The sequence below is a fragment of the Empidonax traillii genome, unplaced genomic scaffold (genome assembly GCF_003031625.1).
Source record: "Empidonax traillii isolate 1590-97213 ecotype Southwest subspecies unplaced genomic scaffold, ASM303162v1 scaffold662:size427329, whole genome shotgun sequence".
NCBI classification, from domain to species: Eukaryota; Metazoa; Chordata; class Aves; order Passeriformes; family Tyrannidae; genus Empidonax; species Empidonax traillii.
Genome location: NW_020955855.1, coordinates 191348 through 208319, shown reverse-complemented (window position 1 = coordinate 208319; position 16972 = coordinate 191348). Strand labels below are relative to the sequence as shown.

Here is a 16972-nt window from a genome sequence, read left to right as displayed (position 1 = left end):
TAGACTGCCCGTGGGCAGCACTTCGATATTTTTTCACTTGGTGGATGTAATATCATTACATGTTTAATGGAGCTCTGAAATTCATAATACTTAATATGTTGTCTCTAATGGGAAGCTGCCATGGTACTAAATGTACCTTCATCATCATAGTGTCTACTAGTTGCTCATTATCGTTTACAAAATCTTTACAAATGGGAGACAGGTGAACTTAAATCCCATAAGTAAAACTGATAAAATGTGACATATTTTACCATTTGGACGTCTATTTGCATGTTTCTAATGTCTTTTATTTCCTTTCATGTTGTCACTGATACAAAGTGTTTTCTGTTTATTCAAGACTAGTATTTCTCTCGTGATTTTATGTAAATGTAAATATTTTTAGGAATTGCCTATGAATGCTTTAAAGTTTGAGAATCATGCTAAGAAGTTTTAGTATGTACTATAATGAATGAAGGAGGATGTGGATTAAATGAGACTGCTTTTATTCTCACAAAACTCAGTCGAGATTCACATTCTTGGCTTTTTACTGACCCAGTTGACATGCAGTATGCCTAATGGTATAAGATGGATACTTACCTGCAAACTGAAAAAGTAGCTCTAGCTGCAATCACATTTACATCAGATGTGCTGGGAACAGATTTCATACCATAAGAGAAAATTTAATTTCAGTAAGCTGTTGAAAGCAGTGTTTCCTGGTAAAGTTCTCTGGGCTTTTTCTGGTGGTGTTATTATTTTGCTTTGGGTTAGAATTACTACATTGATTTGAGAACTGAAACTGAATCTATTTCAGTAGCTTGAGGCAGCGGTGATAGGATGCAAAACTTGGTTTACATGCTGATATTAACTTTTTTTAGAGTAAATAATTTAAATTGGATGAAAGCAAAAGAGAATAACTTTCATGACATTCCATTTTTACTTCTGCTTTTTTTTTAATCAGGGTGAACAACTGTGTAGGATTCTCCAATTACAAATTTTTTCTTCTCTTCTTGGCTTACTCACTAGTGTATTGCCTTTTCATTGCTGCAACAGATTTACAGTACTTTATCAAGTTTTGGACAGTAAGTACCCCAATCTACATACTGTCTTGAAGTGTATGAAGTTACTGCTGTGCGAGAAGTCTAAGATTCTAAGGGGGCCTACAAAAAAGCTGGAGAGGGACTTTCTTACAAGGGCATGTAGAGTTAGGATAAAGGGTAATGGTTTTAAACTGAAAGAGGGCAGATTAAGATTAGACATTAGGAGAAAATTCTTTACTGTGGGGATGGTGACGTTGCCGATAGAAATTGTGGATGCCCCATTTCTGGAAGTGTTCAAGGCCAGGTTGAATGGGGCTTGGAGCAACCTGCTCTAGTGGAAGCTGTACCTATCCTTGGCAGGGGCCTTTGAACTAGATCACAGAATCACAGAACACACTGAGTTCAAATGGACCTGTAAGGATCATTGAGTCCAACCCTTAGCCCTTCACAGGACTATCCCCAGGAGTCACACCATGTGCCTCAGGCCCGGTGCTCTGACCACTTTCCTGGGAGGCCTGTTCCAGTGCCCAACCACCCTCTGGGTGAAGAACCTTTTTCTAATATCCAACCTAAACCTTCTCTGACGCAACACAATTTCAGGCCATTCCCTCGGATCCTGTCACCACAGAGAAGAGATCAGTGCCTGCCCCTCCTCTTCCCCTCCCAAGGAAGTTGTAGACTGCAATGAGGTCTCCCCCCTCAGTCTCCTCTTCTCCAGGCTGAACAGACCAAGTGACCTCAGCTGCTACTCATACGGCTTCCCCTCAAGGTCCTTCACCATCTTCATTGCCCTCCTTTGAACACTCTCTAACAGCTTAATATCTTTCTTATATTGTGGTGCCCAAAACTGCACACAATATTCAAGGTGAGGCCACCCCAGTGCAGAGCAGAGCGGGACAATCCCTCCCTCAGCCAGCTGGTGATGCTTTGCCTGATGCCCCCAGGACACGGTTGGCCCTCCTGGCTGCCAGGGCACTGCTGAATCATGTTCAACTTCCCAGTGACCAGGACCCCCAGGTCCCTTTCCATGGCACTGCTCTCCAGCATCTCATTCCCCAGTCTGTACATATATCCAGGGTTGCCCCATCCCAGGTGCAGAATCTGGCACTTTCCCTTGTTGAACCTCATATGGTTGGTGATTGCCCAGCCCTCTGATTTATCAAGGTCTCTCTGCAGGGTCTCCCTGCCTTTGAGGCAGTCAGCAGCTTCTCCCAGTTTTGTGTTATCTGAAAACTTGCTTAATATCCCTTCCAGTCCTGTATTCAAGTCCTATATGAAGATGTTTGAAGAGCACAGGGCCTAAGATGGAGCCCTGTGGAACCCCACTAGTGACAGGTCACCAGTGTGATTTTCCCCCGTTCACTATTACCCTCTGCTCAACCCGTGACCCAATTGCTCACCCACCACATGATGTGTTTATCCAGCTGTGTGCTGGACACTTTGTCCAGAAGGATCCTGTGAGAGACAGTATCAAAAGCTTTAGTGGAATCCAAAAAGGTTGCATCAACTTGCTTCTCTTGATCATCTAGGTGGGTTACCTTGTCATAAAAGGAAATCAGATTTGATAAGCAGGACTTTCCTCTCATGAAGCCTTGCTGGCTGTGATAAATTACAGCACAGTCTTTTAGATGTTTTTCAATACCCCTTAGAATCATCTCCATAACTTTACCAGGCACTGAAGTGAGACTGGCACATCTGCAGTTACCAGGATCCGCCTTCTTGCTCTTCTTGAAAATCAGGACAACATTCAGCAGTTTCCAGTCAGCTGGGACCTCTCCAGATTCCCAAGATGGCTCAAAAATCAAGAGAGGTTCTGTGATGACATCAGCTAATTCTTTGAGGATTCCTGGATGAATCCCATCAGGCTCGACAGATTTGTAGGGATCCACCTGGAGCAGTAGATCCCGCACAACTTCAAGGTTGACTGGGAATTGATTGTTATCAGTCATGGTCCTTCCAGCTCAGGGCACTGAGACCCCCTTAGTCCGTCATCCGAGTTGAAGACAGAGGAAAAGAACGCATTAAACACTCCTGCCTTGTCTCCGTCCCTGTTTGTGAGGTGACCATCCCCATCCTGTAACAGGCTGGTGATATTTATAAACTGCCAATTCCCATTAATGTATTTGAAGAAACTCTTTTTATTGTCCCCCACATTTCTGGCAGCTTCAACTCCAGCTGGGATTTGGCCACACAGATTTTCTCCCTACAGTGGCAAACAGAATCTCTGAATTCTTCCCATATCACTTGACCTTGTTTCCACTGGGCATACATCTTCCTTTTTTTGCCTTATCTTCATGAGAGGATTCCTGTTCAGCCAAGCCAACCTTCTGCCTTGCCTGTTTGATTTCCAGCACTTGGGAACTGCCAGTTCCTGTGCCCTTAGGAAGTGGTATTTGAAAAGTGACCATCAGTGATGGACCCCAGCATCTGCAAAAACATTTTCCCAGAGGACCTTACTTACTAATACCCTGAGCAGCCTGAAGTCTGCTCTCCTCATGTCCGGAGTTGAGATTTTGCTGGCACTTTTTCCATCCAAGCCAAGGCATTCTGTGATTCCGAGGCATTACATTGTAATCTCCTAATAACGTGTGCAAAAGTACAAAAGATCTAATAACCATAGCCCTCATTTTTTTCTCTTTATCATAGGTCATGACATTTCTTAATTATTATAATAATTTCTTAAATTTTTTGAAGCTGATTTATGCTATAAGTATTTTGAAAAGGCTAATTAGAACAATTTTTATAAAGATAAATTATTCTTCACTAAAAAACACTTCAAAGTTCAGATCCAAATTTCAGATTCTTGCTCTCAGTATTTAGAGTTTCTCAAGAAAGGGCCTGTTTCTTTAACTTAGGTGCTGTCACCAGCCTAGTTGCATAGCTTGTCTGTACACTGGAGGTGTATAATTCATTTATTCATATTCTTGTTGTGTGGTACATTTGTCTCTGTGCTGAATTTGATTTGGCTGAATAGAGGATTAAATAATAATCAAATTAAACAGCTATTTCCCTAATTCTAATGGCGTAATTTTTTTTTTATTTTTAGAATGGCCTTCCTGATACTCAAGCCAAGTTCCACATCATGTTTTTATTCTTTGCTGCAGCTATGTTTTCTGTCAGTTTGTCTTCTCTCTTTGGATATCACTGTTGGCTTGTCAGCAAGAATAAATCCACATTAGGTAAGTAGATTTAATGCTTCTGTGTTTGACAGCAAAAAATACATAATAAATTATATTATATGTATGGGTGTAATAGAAAAAGTGGGCAGTTCTACACAGGTTCCTTGGACACTGGTTAGAATTGCCCAGATCTGTCAGTGTCCAGTCCTGACTCCCCAGTTCTGCTGCTCCCTGGAAATTCTCTTTCCCTCTTGCCCCAAAGGGGTTAGTCATTAACAAACTTATGCTCTTCCTCTCACTGCTTTCCACCCACAGCTTATTAACAGAAACTAAATAGACTAAAAACATGAAAATGAAATTGAGATGATTTTCTAATAAATGTTAGATGCAGTACTGCATGCTCGTACATGTGATTCTTGTTTGGCACTCTCAGCCCCAAGGTCAGAGTCCTCTGATGTGGTGTCTCAGTAAGGGCAGTGGGTCCAGCACTTCATATCCACCCTTACCCCCTGCAGAACCAAATTTCTGTAAGAGGCCTGTTACAAAAGAACAGGCTGTGCTTTTATATTTAGTAGTAAATGAACAATGGAGATCCTAAAGGCAGTTTCACAGTTGTGAGACCTGTCTGCCACATAATTATAGACACAAAGGACTCTGTTATGAATTAATTTTAAAAACCTCAAAGAAGATGGCCTGTTCCTCTGCTATATGGCAGTATATATAACTGCATTGAATATCAGCCTTAAACCAGGATTTTCCTCCACTTAAATGCATGTTTTTCTGATTACAAATCTTAATAAATAAAAGAAGATGCAGAAGATTTGAGTACCTGTTCTATGCTATGTCCTGGACTGTAGTAATGCCAATTTGCAATATAGCCATTAAAGTTCTGAATCTTTAAATGCTTTTCTGTTGATGTAAGCTGAATTAGAGTAAGCCAATGAATTGATCTGTTTTTTCCAGTTCTCTTTGGGTTTACTAATATATAGGTGACTAATGGAAAATTTTGAAAATAGATATCTATATCAATGGAAGAAAGCTTGTTTATGTCAAGATTTCTCTAGGGTTTGTGGATTTCTCCAGTATTCTGACAAATCATTGACTTAGAAATTAGTATTGGAAAAAAATTGTTCAATCTAGTTATAAATGGAGAAAAGTTTTATTAAAGATGCTTAAATGAATGGCAGTAATTAGGTATTCTGTTTATAAACTGGTCTTACAAATTTAGTGCAGAAGAAATTGTTCAGAGGTAACCATTATACATTACACTTTTAATTCATCATTTCATTTTCAAAACAAACAGAATTCAATATAGGTAATATGACATGGTTTTTGCATACTTAGGATACTCAAAAGGATCTGTTTGTCTCTTCTTCCTATTTTACTTTGGGAAATTGCTCAGTATGTGAAACCCTAAACATGCAGTAATTTGGTAATGAAGCCATGACTTCATTAAATCATCCTGGGAGGTGTTTTCCTGGCTAAACATGGGCATCTGAAAGGGTGCCCCTATTTTCCCTTCCCCCTTCTTTAAAATCCGTTGTAAACTAATCCATACTACATGTGGGAGGTCATTTCCAGCAGTTCATAGCTAAAGTTTTAGTGCAGAAGGACAGTCTCAGCATGTTTCTGACATGGTTTTTGGGAGCTGTACTGTCAGGACATCAGGATGGAGTTTGCCTGCTATATATAGCCAATTAAGGGAATTAAGTGGCTATCAGTCACTTAGTGGAAAGTGAATGAATTTTGTGCCTCAGGCACTTTGCAACACTTAAAGCTATATTTGGCTCTCTTCTCCAGAAATTTAGGTTGCATGTCCATGGGAAATAATCTGGGTCTATGAACAAAGTAATTTCTTTATGCAGCTGTAAAAACACACAATGTTTTCATACCCCAGGGTGTGAAAGGCTAGTCTTACTACTGAAGTAGGTTAAGCTTTTCTGCTTTTCCATTTCTCTTTCTGTCTTAAGCCTTCTGTTTAGGTTTTTCTTTCTTGAGCACTCTCTGTGGTACAGTCACATGCTGAAATCTTCATATAAACACATTATGCCTTCTTAAAAAGTTAATTCCTCACTCTCCCTTGCCTTTCCTCTTGGGTGATGGTATCATTGGTGCAATTGCCTGTATACTGGTGTGAAACTCAAACATTCTAACTTGCAAAGAGATCTAATTAATCTTTCTCTTTTAAGAGGTATTCAGAGCTCCCATATTTCGTCATAGAACAGACAAAAATGGCTTTAGCTTGGGCTTCAGCAAAAACCTAAGACAGGTGTTTGGTGATGAGAAGAAATATTGGTTGCTGCCTGTGTTTTCAAGGTATGCTGTCCTTAATGCTTCAGTCCCTGAAACTGTTGAATAATCAGGATCCAGAGGATTTGGGGGTGGTTAGTTTTTTGAAATAAGAGGCAGTAATACTCACTTTAATAAAAAAGTTCTTCAGAGTTGTTGGATTTTTGTATGTATGAAACTAATTCTGAATTTTTCAGTTTAGGGGATGGTTGCTCCTTCCCAACTTGCCTTGTTAATCAGGATCCTGAGCAAGCTTCCACACCTGGTGGTCTTAATTCAGCATCTAAAAAGTAATCTGCTTTTTGTTACTTATTCTAAATAGTTGATTTTTTTTTCTTGTGTACACATAAATAGAACCATGTGTAAGATACTCTTCATTTGTTTACCACTTTTATGTACCCTGTTAATAAATCCAGGTCAGATTTGAAACAGCTAAGCTAATTGGCTAATTCTCAGATTTATTTTTACGTTATGGAAGTGAGGTGGGGTGGGTTTTTTTCCCCTGATGTACTTTGTCTTGGTTCAGTGGCATCTCAGGACCTGAATTTTCCACACCTTCCTGACATTCAGTACCAAAAGCATTCTGTTCTGCATACATACAAGCTGGTTAGTTGTTCTGCCTGCGATGCAAATCCATTACCTTGCACAGCTTTTGGGGGAGGCCTGCTTTTTCATGTCTGGTGAAAGCTGCTTCACATGAGGGAATCCCTTATGGCACTTGTGCTAAAGCACAGGAAGCTAAATATTAAGTGTTGTTTCTGCTGATAATAGAACATATCTTATTAATTCTTAAACTTAATGGACATGACATCTTTAAAGTGTGAAAAAGTATGCAGATGCTCCTTTAAAATATAATAATTTAGTGTTTCATATATTTTTTGCAACATTTATGTAATGAAAAGTGTGATAAGTATAGTAAATTTGAATACGTGATTAAGAAATTATAATGGAATCATATTGACAATCTTTTGTTGGTAATAGAAATATATTGCATTTCAGCTAGCTGCTTACTGACATTTTATCTTACCCCAGCGTTCCATAGCTTATGTTAGGCAAGAGATTTGGGAGATGTTCTCTCCAATATTTATCATGTCAAGCTTCTTGTAGTGGGAAAGATTATAGGTAAGAGTGCCTTTGGAGCTAAAGTACATACATGTATTAATATATAATAGCTGTCAAATTAAAAATCAGAATGTTTCCCTGTTCTTCTGTGGAGTTGCTTTTTAGATTTCACTTGCATCTGTGACAACCATGCTGTAATATATGTAATGATAAAAGAGTAGTGATTCATCAGAAAAGCAGCAAGGGAACGTAAGAAAAGTACTGCATATGACAGAGTGTATGTAATGTGTGGTAAGACAATGAAAAATTACTGCAGTTCACTAATGTTCTTTTTATTGGCACTACAGTGAGAACCATCTGTTTCCTGCAAAGCCGTTGCGTGATTCCCAGAGCCACCTTCTTACGGATACACCTTCTTGGTCAGAAACCAGTGCAAGGGCTGAAAAGGGCAAAGTTGGTAAGGAATTGATTTAGGCTGCAACGATTTGTGTTGTATAAACTCGTTTTGGAAAGTTACTTGATTTGTATGCATGAACCAAAATTCATGAAGCTTCTTCTAAACACGTGCTTGTTGGAAGTTCCATGTGTCAAAGCTGCTGTGCCCTTCTGAGTTAAACCTTACCAAGAGGTACTGAGGACACTGACACCAGTAGGTGCTAATTATCTTTTAAGCTAGGACTGATAGTACATTTGACAAGAAATCACTTATGAAAGAATGTGATAACACCCAGTTGCAACTAGTGAAAAGCTGTGTGATAGACACAGGAGAGGAATAGACTTCAGAGTACTGTAATGGCATTAAAATGATTGTTAATTAAAGGTTGTATTATTTGCTGAAGTAGACATGAGACCTTTTCTTTTGAAAGTACCATTCTTTGTCTTTAAAGGTATGAACAATCCTGCATTAATCATGGAAAATGAAACCTAATTTCCCTTAAAAGAAACATCTGAATATATAAGGAAAAGGTATGTTAATAGTCTCTGTACTTAATGTGGTATTCTGTGATTCCTTATCACTTGAAGAACGCACAAAAGAAAATTACTAAAACAATTCCTGTATGTTTTCTTTCCTTCAGGTAATTTTTTTATCTGCACATGAAGTAGTAGCACATGAATCCATAGTTTTAAACTGAACCTTCTATTTCTTGATGTATCATGTTTGCAAAATAGTTTAATCTTTATACCCATTAGTTTTAGGCAATACTCCAATATATTATTATTATTGTTATTTCCTTTCTTTAGAAAGACAATGAAATTATGACTATTCAAACTGATCAGCCCATATTTGTGAAGCTGAGTTTGAATATTAAGTTAGTTCTTAACACTGAATGCAAAGATCATAGCTTGGTATGCTAAAGCAGGTAAAGGTCTATCAAATGATGAAGGAAAAAAGATTTAATCTAAAATGTAAGCTATTAATGTCTTTTTCTGTGTCAGGCAGTGAGCTGCATCCTATCTGATAGGTGTCTGTATGACTTCCTGAGCATTTAATCACCTATTGTCAAAAACAGCTGAGATTTTTTTGTTTTCTTCCATTGATATCTTGCAACATAGACTTCCCAGAAAGCAAGTTTGAGAAGCAGCTAGTAAATTCTGTTAGGTACATAAGGACACTTTAATAATTGGGTTGTGGGGAATGAACACAATCTTATCATCATATTCAGTTTAGTATTTAAATATTGCTAACTCTACCAAAGCTTATTGAATGAAACTATTTCGTATTTAAAACTGTATAAAAATTTTGACCCCAACCCTAAGACTTTCTGCATACCAAGTAATTGCTATGGAGCAATAGTTGGTATGACAGCAAGGTCAGTTCTGTCTCTACTGTTGGAGGTACCTTTTCAGTCATCCTGAAAAAGTGTCTCGAGTGGACGTCCTTCATTTGTGTATGACCTGACTCCTGGACATGCTGTCATGGTCCCTCAAGGAGGAAGTGGAAGGCATGAAAAGCCATCAGGGAAATGCATTGTTTGTTACTAGATCCATCAGAAGTGGTATTGATCACTGTCAAAGCAGATTATAAAAATGGTAGGTGTGCAGATACCAATAGATGGGCCCATAGCTTGTACCAAAAAGTTCCCAAAAGTTGAGTTGGATTCATAAGAGATACTAAAAAAAATTCTTGACCCTTACATTCTGGTTTTGTGTTCAGTGATGAAGACACAGTTCTAGATATAGGTACATCTGCAAACTTCATAATGATGTGAAGTGTTAGAAGTGTTGAAAATGTGGGTGTCAGATGAGCAGAGTTAAAGAGACGAGTGAAGGAAACTCAAGATGGTGTCTGCAATTTTGACTGCTCTGTGTATGTTATTTGAAAAGAATATAAAAACCTCATTTCTAACCCTTTGTTCAAAATGGAAAATGCTGTATTTCTGCCCTGTTTAATCCATCATTTTTTTTAACAAAAGAGTAGCTACTGGAAAAGAATACTCAGCTGCAGTTAGCATGATATCTTACATGTCATCACTGATCAAGAGTAAAACATTGGAGACAGACGTTAAAGAAACAGATTTTTGGATTATGTTACAGAAATACCATAAATTGCAGCTAGTTTTATTGGGTCAGAGTTCTACGTTCTAAAGTCCTAACACTTTATTTACTTAAGCTATAGCTTTTAAACTTTAATCTTTCTTTGAAGAGTTGTACATTTTATTGGAACTTATTCATTCAGATTATTCTGAATATCAAACATTGTCTGTGACTGACTTAATTCTGAGCAATTTCTATGTGGCACTTAAAAAACTTTATGGAGAAGTAAAAAAGGTCAATTTATATATATATATATATATATATATATATATATATATATATATATATGACATACAGTTGCTGGAATAAGAGCCCTTATATAAAAACTTTTTTAAACTACTTTGCATTTAACTTCATTGCTTAATTGTCAGCATTTGAGTTATATTTGTTGCTAGGGAGTGAATTAGAATAATAGGGCTGCTGAGGTCACCACAACAAAACCAAGTTAATTTCATCTTTGACATGAAAAATACAGCTCACAGCCCCTGACAGTGTGTTAGAGTTAGAATTTCTGTCCCAACTAAGGATCTGTTCAATAACTTGTATCCTATAATCCTTCATAGTTATTACTGAGAATGCCAGATGTGGCTTATGCTAATGTAATAGAGAATTGTTTTTTAATGATGCTGGTACCTGAAAATACTGTAAAAATAGCTCACTTCGTTTTATACACTGGTGGCCTGCTTGCTATGTAGTCAGTACTTAATCATTGTCATCCTGAAGTAGATTAGTAACATAACATTAGTAACAGTCTTATGGTGTTCCTCTTCGGGGTGGAATTTTCATTCTTCTGTTGATCACTTTTCCCTTCAAATTGATGAGACCTGTAGCAACAACTTAATTTTTAAGTGTTCTTTGATTGTAATAATGTATTTTGTGATTAATGTTCTGTTCCAGTTTAAGACCAAGCTGTCATTGGAAGGAAGATGTATTCTTCCAAGTTCAGCCCTGTTGGTCAGCTGTTCCTGTCTGCTCCTGTATGGCTGTGCTCAGAAAACAAACTGACAGATGATTAATTGTCTCCATGTCACTGCTTGAAACACAAAACTAGAAATACTACTTCTGAACCAGAAAAAGAATTTTTCAACTTAAAATTACTGTGTTTGAATGGTGAAGGATGATTGAATATTGGGAAATGAAAAAAAACAGGGGACTGAGTTTACAAATGGCTGGTTTTACTTTGATATTCAGCACAAGAAAAATGTGATCTTCTTACATATCAGTCCATGTTCTTGCCTTGGTTTCACCTTTTAATTCAAATTGTTGAAAGTAGTTGACTTTAAAATCAAATTTTTGCACTGCTGCCCTTATGAATTCCTTTTGAACTGGGAGAACACCCAGTGTTGATTATGAATAATTTAGTGGCTTGGTGGACTGAATTTTCTTTTGGGTGTTTGATAAGCAGTTTTTGAAGATAAGAAGACCCAAGTGAAATGTCTATTTTTGGAACATTTTTTGGAAAACATTATTGCAAAAGCTCAGTTTCCCCTCAGATCTGCACTACCAATAGCTTGAAAAGTTATAGAGGGGAAAAAAATCCTTTAAGTGAATGCTACAGTGGGTCACTGCTCAGTGATGTGATAAAAAGCCTGTATTCAGATGGGTAATACATAAATGAAACTGGCCAGCTGGGGATTTTGGTGGGAGCTGCACAGAATAGTCCAACTGCACAGGATAGACAATTTTATTGTCCCATTTGGAGCTCTTAACCCCTTTGGGAAGTGAATGTTGGCACTGAACTTTGATCCAAAAGGCTTTTTACCAACCTGTGTTCCTGAGGGCCTCTGTCTTTCAAGCTCCTAGTCTCGTATTATCAGTATTTGTGTCAGATTTCTTTTTCACTTGTTCTTCAAGACACTGCCTTTCTTACTGCATAACTTAATATTATGTACAATCAAGGAGACACTGTTATGACTTATGATATTTGCATTTACAGGACAACAAACTTTTGATTGCAATACCAAAAAGCCAAGCTGCTGCACATAGGAAATCCCCTTCAATAAAGTTAGGAGCTAGCAGCTTTCTTAGCATCAGAGGTTACTGGCCAGGTAAAAAAGGACACATTATCAGTTTTCAAAGTCAAGGAAGTTTCAGCAACACAAATCTAACTGTCTTGTGCCTTTTGTATACACTACATTTATGGTATCAGTGTTTACATTTAAATGCAAATTGTTATTCTGAAACCAACTTTAGGAGAAAGGTGGCTAGATAAAAGGACTAGTCAAAAAAAAAAGTGAAAACCTCTCTGACTAAGCTCAGCTCAGTTGAAACAGAAAAGTACTTCTGTTGTCAAACCTGAGTCTCTTAGCAGGTTGGTTCCTAGTATAAAGATGCCAGTTGTTTGTTTAGAAAACTGGCAGCAGGACTAAGTGACATAATTCTGAAAGCAAAGAATACTATCATTAACTCTTCTACAGGCAGGTAACTTCAGAATTTTTCTTTCTTGGGTTCACAATTGGAGTGATAGCTGGTAGAACACAAATGTCGCGCTTTTTTTCTAGTGGGGAAAAATGTATTTATTTTACTTCTGTTTTTTTAATCTCAAAATTTTACCAGCCTGAAAACATCTGTTTCTTGCCAGAAGTGCCAGAATGTGGATCCCTTGATGTAGAACACCTTTTCTGAACTAGCATGAAGGTAGCATACAGTTTACATGATGCCTGCAGAGATCTAGCAACCAAAAGATTTTTTGCAGCTATTTATTCAGTATTGTTCTGTCAGCTTACCTCGTATTTATGTTTGTTTAAAGGTGAACTTGTTAAGGGATAAGGGGGAAGAGGGAAAATATATTTTTTAACACTTCAGGTTCTCTATATCTGTAGAGTCTTGTTTTTTACGCAGTTAGTCACAGGGTGGTTTGTCATGGAGCATGCATTTAAAAGTACTGAGTAAAAAGTTGAAATTCAGCTTCAATGTAACTTGCTCCATATTTTTATGTAAAGACAGATTTCTTCCCCAGCAAAACACACTGAGGAAACGAATCTCTCTAATACAGATGTCAGTCTCTCTATTTCCGGGGCTCTGAGAGCTCTCAGTAAGGCTGGGGATCGGTGTAGAGAAAGGCCAGGGATAAGGGATCAAGAAATGCCTGGCTTCTCCATGTCTCAGAAGTCACACTTGGAAAGCACAATAGCCCTAAGTAATCTGCAGCTTTGATGCAGCCAGAGGCTGTCCCCCTAGCGGAAAACTGATGGAGGCATGGGAAACACAATGATGAAGGGAGGAGAAGTGGAAAGAGAAAGGATGATAGCTCTGAGGTAAACACTGAGCAGATCTGAGCCAGAAGGCTGTTGCCACATCTGCTCTCTGGACGGGCACGAGCTGTCTCCGTGAAGAACACTGTCAGCAGGCTTTTGAGGGTTCCCGGCTGTGTAGATACGGACAGAAGTGAGCTAATCATGCTCCAAAGTATAATTTCTGATGATATGACTATATTCTTGGCTTTAAGCTCTCTAATACTTTCTATAACAAAGTGAAAATGCTCTTTATGTCATATTGAGCATTGTCAGTGTTAAAATGCATGCAGGAGAATTTGTGAAGAGGTCAGGGGAGCAAGGATGCAATGTTGTTCGTCTGCTTACACTGATTCTCCTGTCCTTTATATTCTTGCTGGGCACTTTACTACAGCCTTTTGTGTAATTTCTGTATTTTTTTTAAGGACTGCTTTTTACCTACTGTACAGTTACTAGTCTACTTTTTTGCTAAAAAGAAAATAATATCCCTGATATCTGTGATTTGTCTAGCAGTATGACTGCGTTTCAAGCTTTAGTGGAAATAGGACGAGTTCTGCAGACTCCTCAGATGAGCCTGAGTCCCTAATGACAAGAGTTATATTTATTTTGTATATATGTAAACAGTTATATGAATTATAGCTCCCCACATGCGTAAGAAGCTTCTTTAATTTGTAGGTTAGAACAAATCCAAAACACGTCTACACCAGAAGTGGTCCACGCATCATACTCTATGTCAGTTGATGGACTGGTGATGGAGTGGTCAAGGTCTTCACAGAGAATAATTTTTATTAAGGAAATGAAACACAATGTTGGTGAGCTCCTTCCACTGAGCAATTAAACACAGATGGTGCTATGCAGTTTAATTCTTCAACTTGAGAGAAAAAACACTGTCCAGTTTACATTGCAGGCTGAAAGTTCTTTAGTAGACTAAAAGTAAATGAATGAAACACAGAATTACAGAACTGGTTAAGGTTGAAAGGGACCATGAATGCGGTCATCTGGTCCAACCGCTGTGCTCAGGCAGGGTCACCTTCGAGCACATTGCACACGATTGCAGCAGTGGTTCTTGAGTATCTTCTGTGAAGGAGACTGCAGAATGGTTCAGTAAACAAGTTTGTTTTAATGCATGGAATGCTATAGCTGGTTTTAATAATTATTTGGACTGAGAGGTCTTGCCCTGATTCAGTTGACTGGTGTCCTGGAAGTAGGGGAAATATATTTCTACATAAATTTAGTGTATAACTTTGCTACTTGTTAATGTATTGCTCACATAAATAAATGCTTCATGTTCAGCACATCATGTACGTAGGAGTCATTGACACAGTTCCTTCAGTTTTATTTATGGTGTACCTGAACAGAAGAACATCATCTCTACTATGGCTTCATTAACAGCATTGCTGCTGTAAATGTCACCTTGCACCCTTTCACCAGCAGTCTTGGACTTTATAGGTAAGTTTCCCTTCCCCAATTTAATTGTGAAATCCTTATCAGCTCAGAAAACACGACACTGAAAGAGATTGAGAAGGAACCAATTCCTTTATGGTCTTTCATGGGTGAAACACTCAATGTCTTTATGCTGGCAGAGCAGACAGCTGCACTTTTTTGGATACTGTTGAAGATCGAAAAGGTAGCATTTTGTTTCAAAAGAAGAGGGGGTTCTTAAAGCCACCTAACTTTATAAAAGTGAGGAGGTGCAAGAAAGGGAGTAACGTTACTTATTGCGAGTGGGGTTGGGACCCGCGACAGACCCAGTGGCACATTTTGTATGGGAGATAGGCACACGGATGGGTGACCCACAAAATGGCGTTTATTAAAACCTCACTTTATATACAGGGGGATACAGAAGGTTTGGGAATAAAGGTAGGACCCCGGCTAGCAACATCAAATCCCAAGGGTCAGTGATAAGGGGACATGGAGGGATTGGCCGCAGGGAATATGTCCAGCCATACAGGGAAATGGGAAAACAAGGAAGGAGTGGTGAGGGGCACAGACAGGGGGGTCTGCAGGGGTCTGTGAGGCCATGTCTTATTGCTGGGTTCCAGGCACTTCCTGCAGCTGCAGCTGTCAAAGCACTTGTAGATAGATTTCTTCCTCTGAGGCCTCTTCGCAGCATTTCTGCATTCTTCTCCATTCTCTGTAGGCCTCAGTTGGCCCACCTCCCACAGTTACTCACCAGGATTGCCACCCACAACAGCTTTGCTTCATGAGGGCTCTCCAGTCTCTCCCATGACAGATTCTTCTGATCTGCCTGACTTTCCACTCTTTGCTAAGTCTTCCCTAGGAAAGTGTTGGCTCCACTTCCGATGCTGAGAGGGTGGAGACTGCTCAGGGGCCTCTAAAAATGCAGGAGCAGTTATGTAAGCAGTTTTCACCTCTCCCAGTTCAGACATAACCTGCGGTATATGGTTTAAGCTCATCCCATTTTTAAAACCCTTCCATAAATACTGGTATTGAACCATATGCAAACAAAACCAAAAATAAATAAAAGAATGTGCTGCTATGCTGGATGGGTGGTGGGGTGTCTCTGTTGCTGCTTCACTTAGAGCTATCACTTGCTCATCAGTGACCTGGTAATAGGATGGGAAAAGCAGCAGCCTTCTGGGGTGAAATTTTGAGCAAGTGGCATCTAAGGAAAGCCCTGCCACTTCCTCTCTGCAATTTTTTCAATTGTTCCCTTTTTAAATTTTGTATCGTTCTGCACACACTCTTCTTTCCTTCCTTAGAAGCCCAGATTGAAAGTACCTAATTTGAAATATAAAAATATTTATATTCTCTTTATTCCTCTATCTCCTCAAGATCGTTCTAGATAGATAATTCCTTCATTTCTCCAAGTTGGCATGCGTCACTGAAATATAGTAACTTGGTCATCCTGAAATCCAGTACGGGGGGGAAGGGGGGGGGAGGGAAGAATTGATTACATGCTTCATCCTAGATCACTCTAATCTCAAGCAGATGGTCCCAACAGTTTGAGTGCAGCAGTTGGAAGAGTGCGCCATGAGCCATCTCCCCTTTCCCACCTCCTGCATGCTCACAGTTTAACTGATTGGCATAACTGGAACAGACCCAACACTTACGGAGAGTCATCACTTTATGAAGTCACTTTCCTTTTTTTTTTTTTTAATTCTCTTTTCCCCGAAAACAATAATTTTCAGTTCACTTAAGGAGCTCTGGTTATAAAGAAAAAATACACAACACAAACTGTTTGTCTGAACAACAAAAACTTATTTGCAGTTATTTTCTCTTTCATACCAGAGATGTAACTGGCCAGTAGCTCAAACAGATGCACTAGAAAAAAATAGCTTAGTGATGGTATAAGCACACTAGCAATTAATCTTCATGTGAAACACTATCATAGGTACTACAGCTACACTCCATGCAGACAGACAAGAATGAAGGAAAACGGAGCTTGCCAGCTCAGCTATTATATTATGAAAGGTAAAGAAAGGATATTGTCAACTGTAAGCCAGCTCTGATTTGCTGTCCTACAAAACATAAAGCATGTTCTCTATAATGCAGCTCAAAGAATTCATCTGTTGCCAACTTCTACGTGATGCATAGAGAAGGGAAGGCTTCCACTCCCCTCTCGCCCTCACATTATCCAACACAGAGAGTTGAGGCAAGTGTCTTAAGAGCACAGGAAAGAGCACACTTGGGCAAGACAACTCTCCCACCTCAGCAGAGGCAGAAAATAATATCTGTGCTGGCAGAAGAAGGACAC

The 16972-nt window shown here is 38.9% G+C and overlaps 1 protein-coding gene across 7 annotated transcripts in view; it reads left to right on the top strand.

Moving 5' to 3' along the window:
- ZDHHC2 (zinc finger DHHC-type containing 2) overlaps positions 1-14549 on the top strand; it is a 38040-nt gene extending 23491 nt beyond the window's left edge. For 4 of the 7 annotated variants that reach the window (XM_027899370.1, XM_027899373.1, XM_027899374.1 and 1 more), the window contains 7 exons: positions 938-1058; positions 4063-4195; positions 6325-6451; positions 6622-6714; positions 7834-7943; positions 8374-8452; positions 10919-14549. In XM_027899370.1, the coding sequence (XP_027755171.1) occupies positions 938-1058; positions 4063-4195; positions 6325-6451; positions 6622-6714; positions 7834-7943; positions 8374-8414 (625 nt within the window). In that variant the 3' untranslated portion in view covers positions 8415-8452; positions 10919-14549. Of the gene's footprint in view, positions 1-937; positions 1059-4062; positions 4196-6324; positions 6452-6621; positions 6715-7833; positions 7944-8373; positions 8453-9641; positions 10191-10918 lie in introns of those variants that run through there. The other 3 variants (XM_027899371.1, XM_027899372.1, XR_003572975.1) reach the window with 3 other exon arrangements.
- The last annotated feature ends 2423 nt before the right edge of the window (positions 14550-16972 follow it).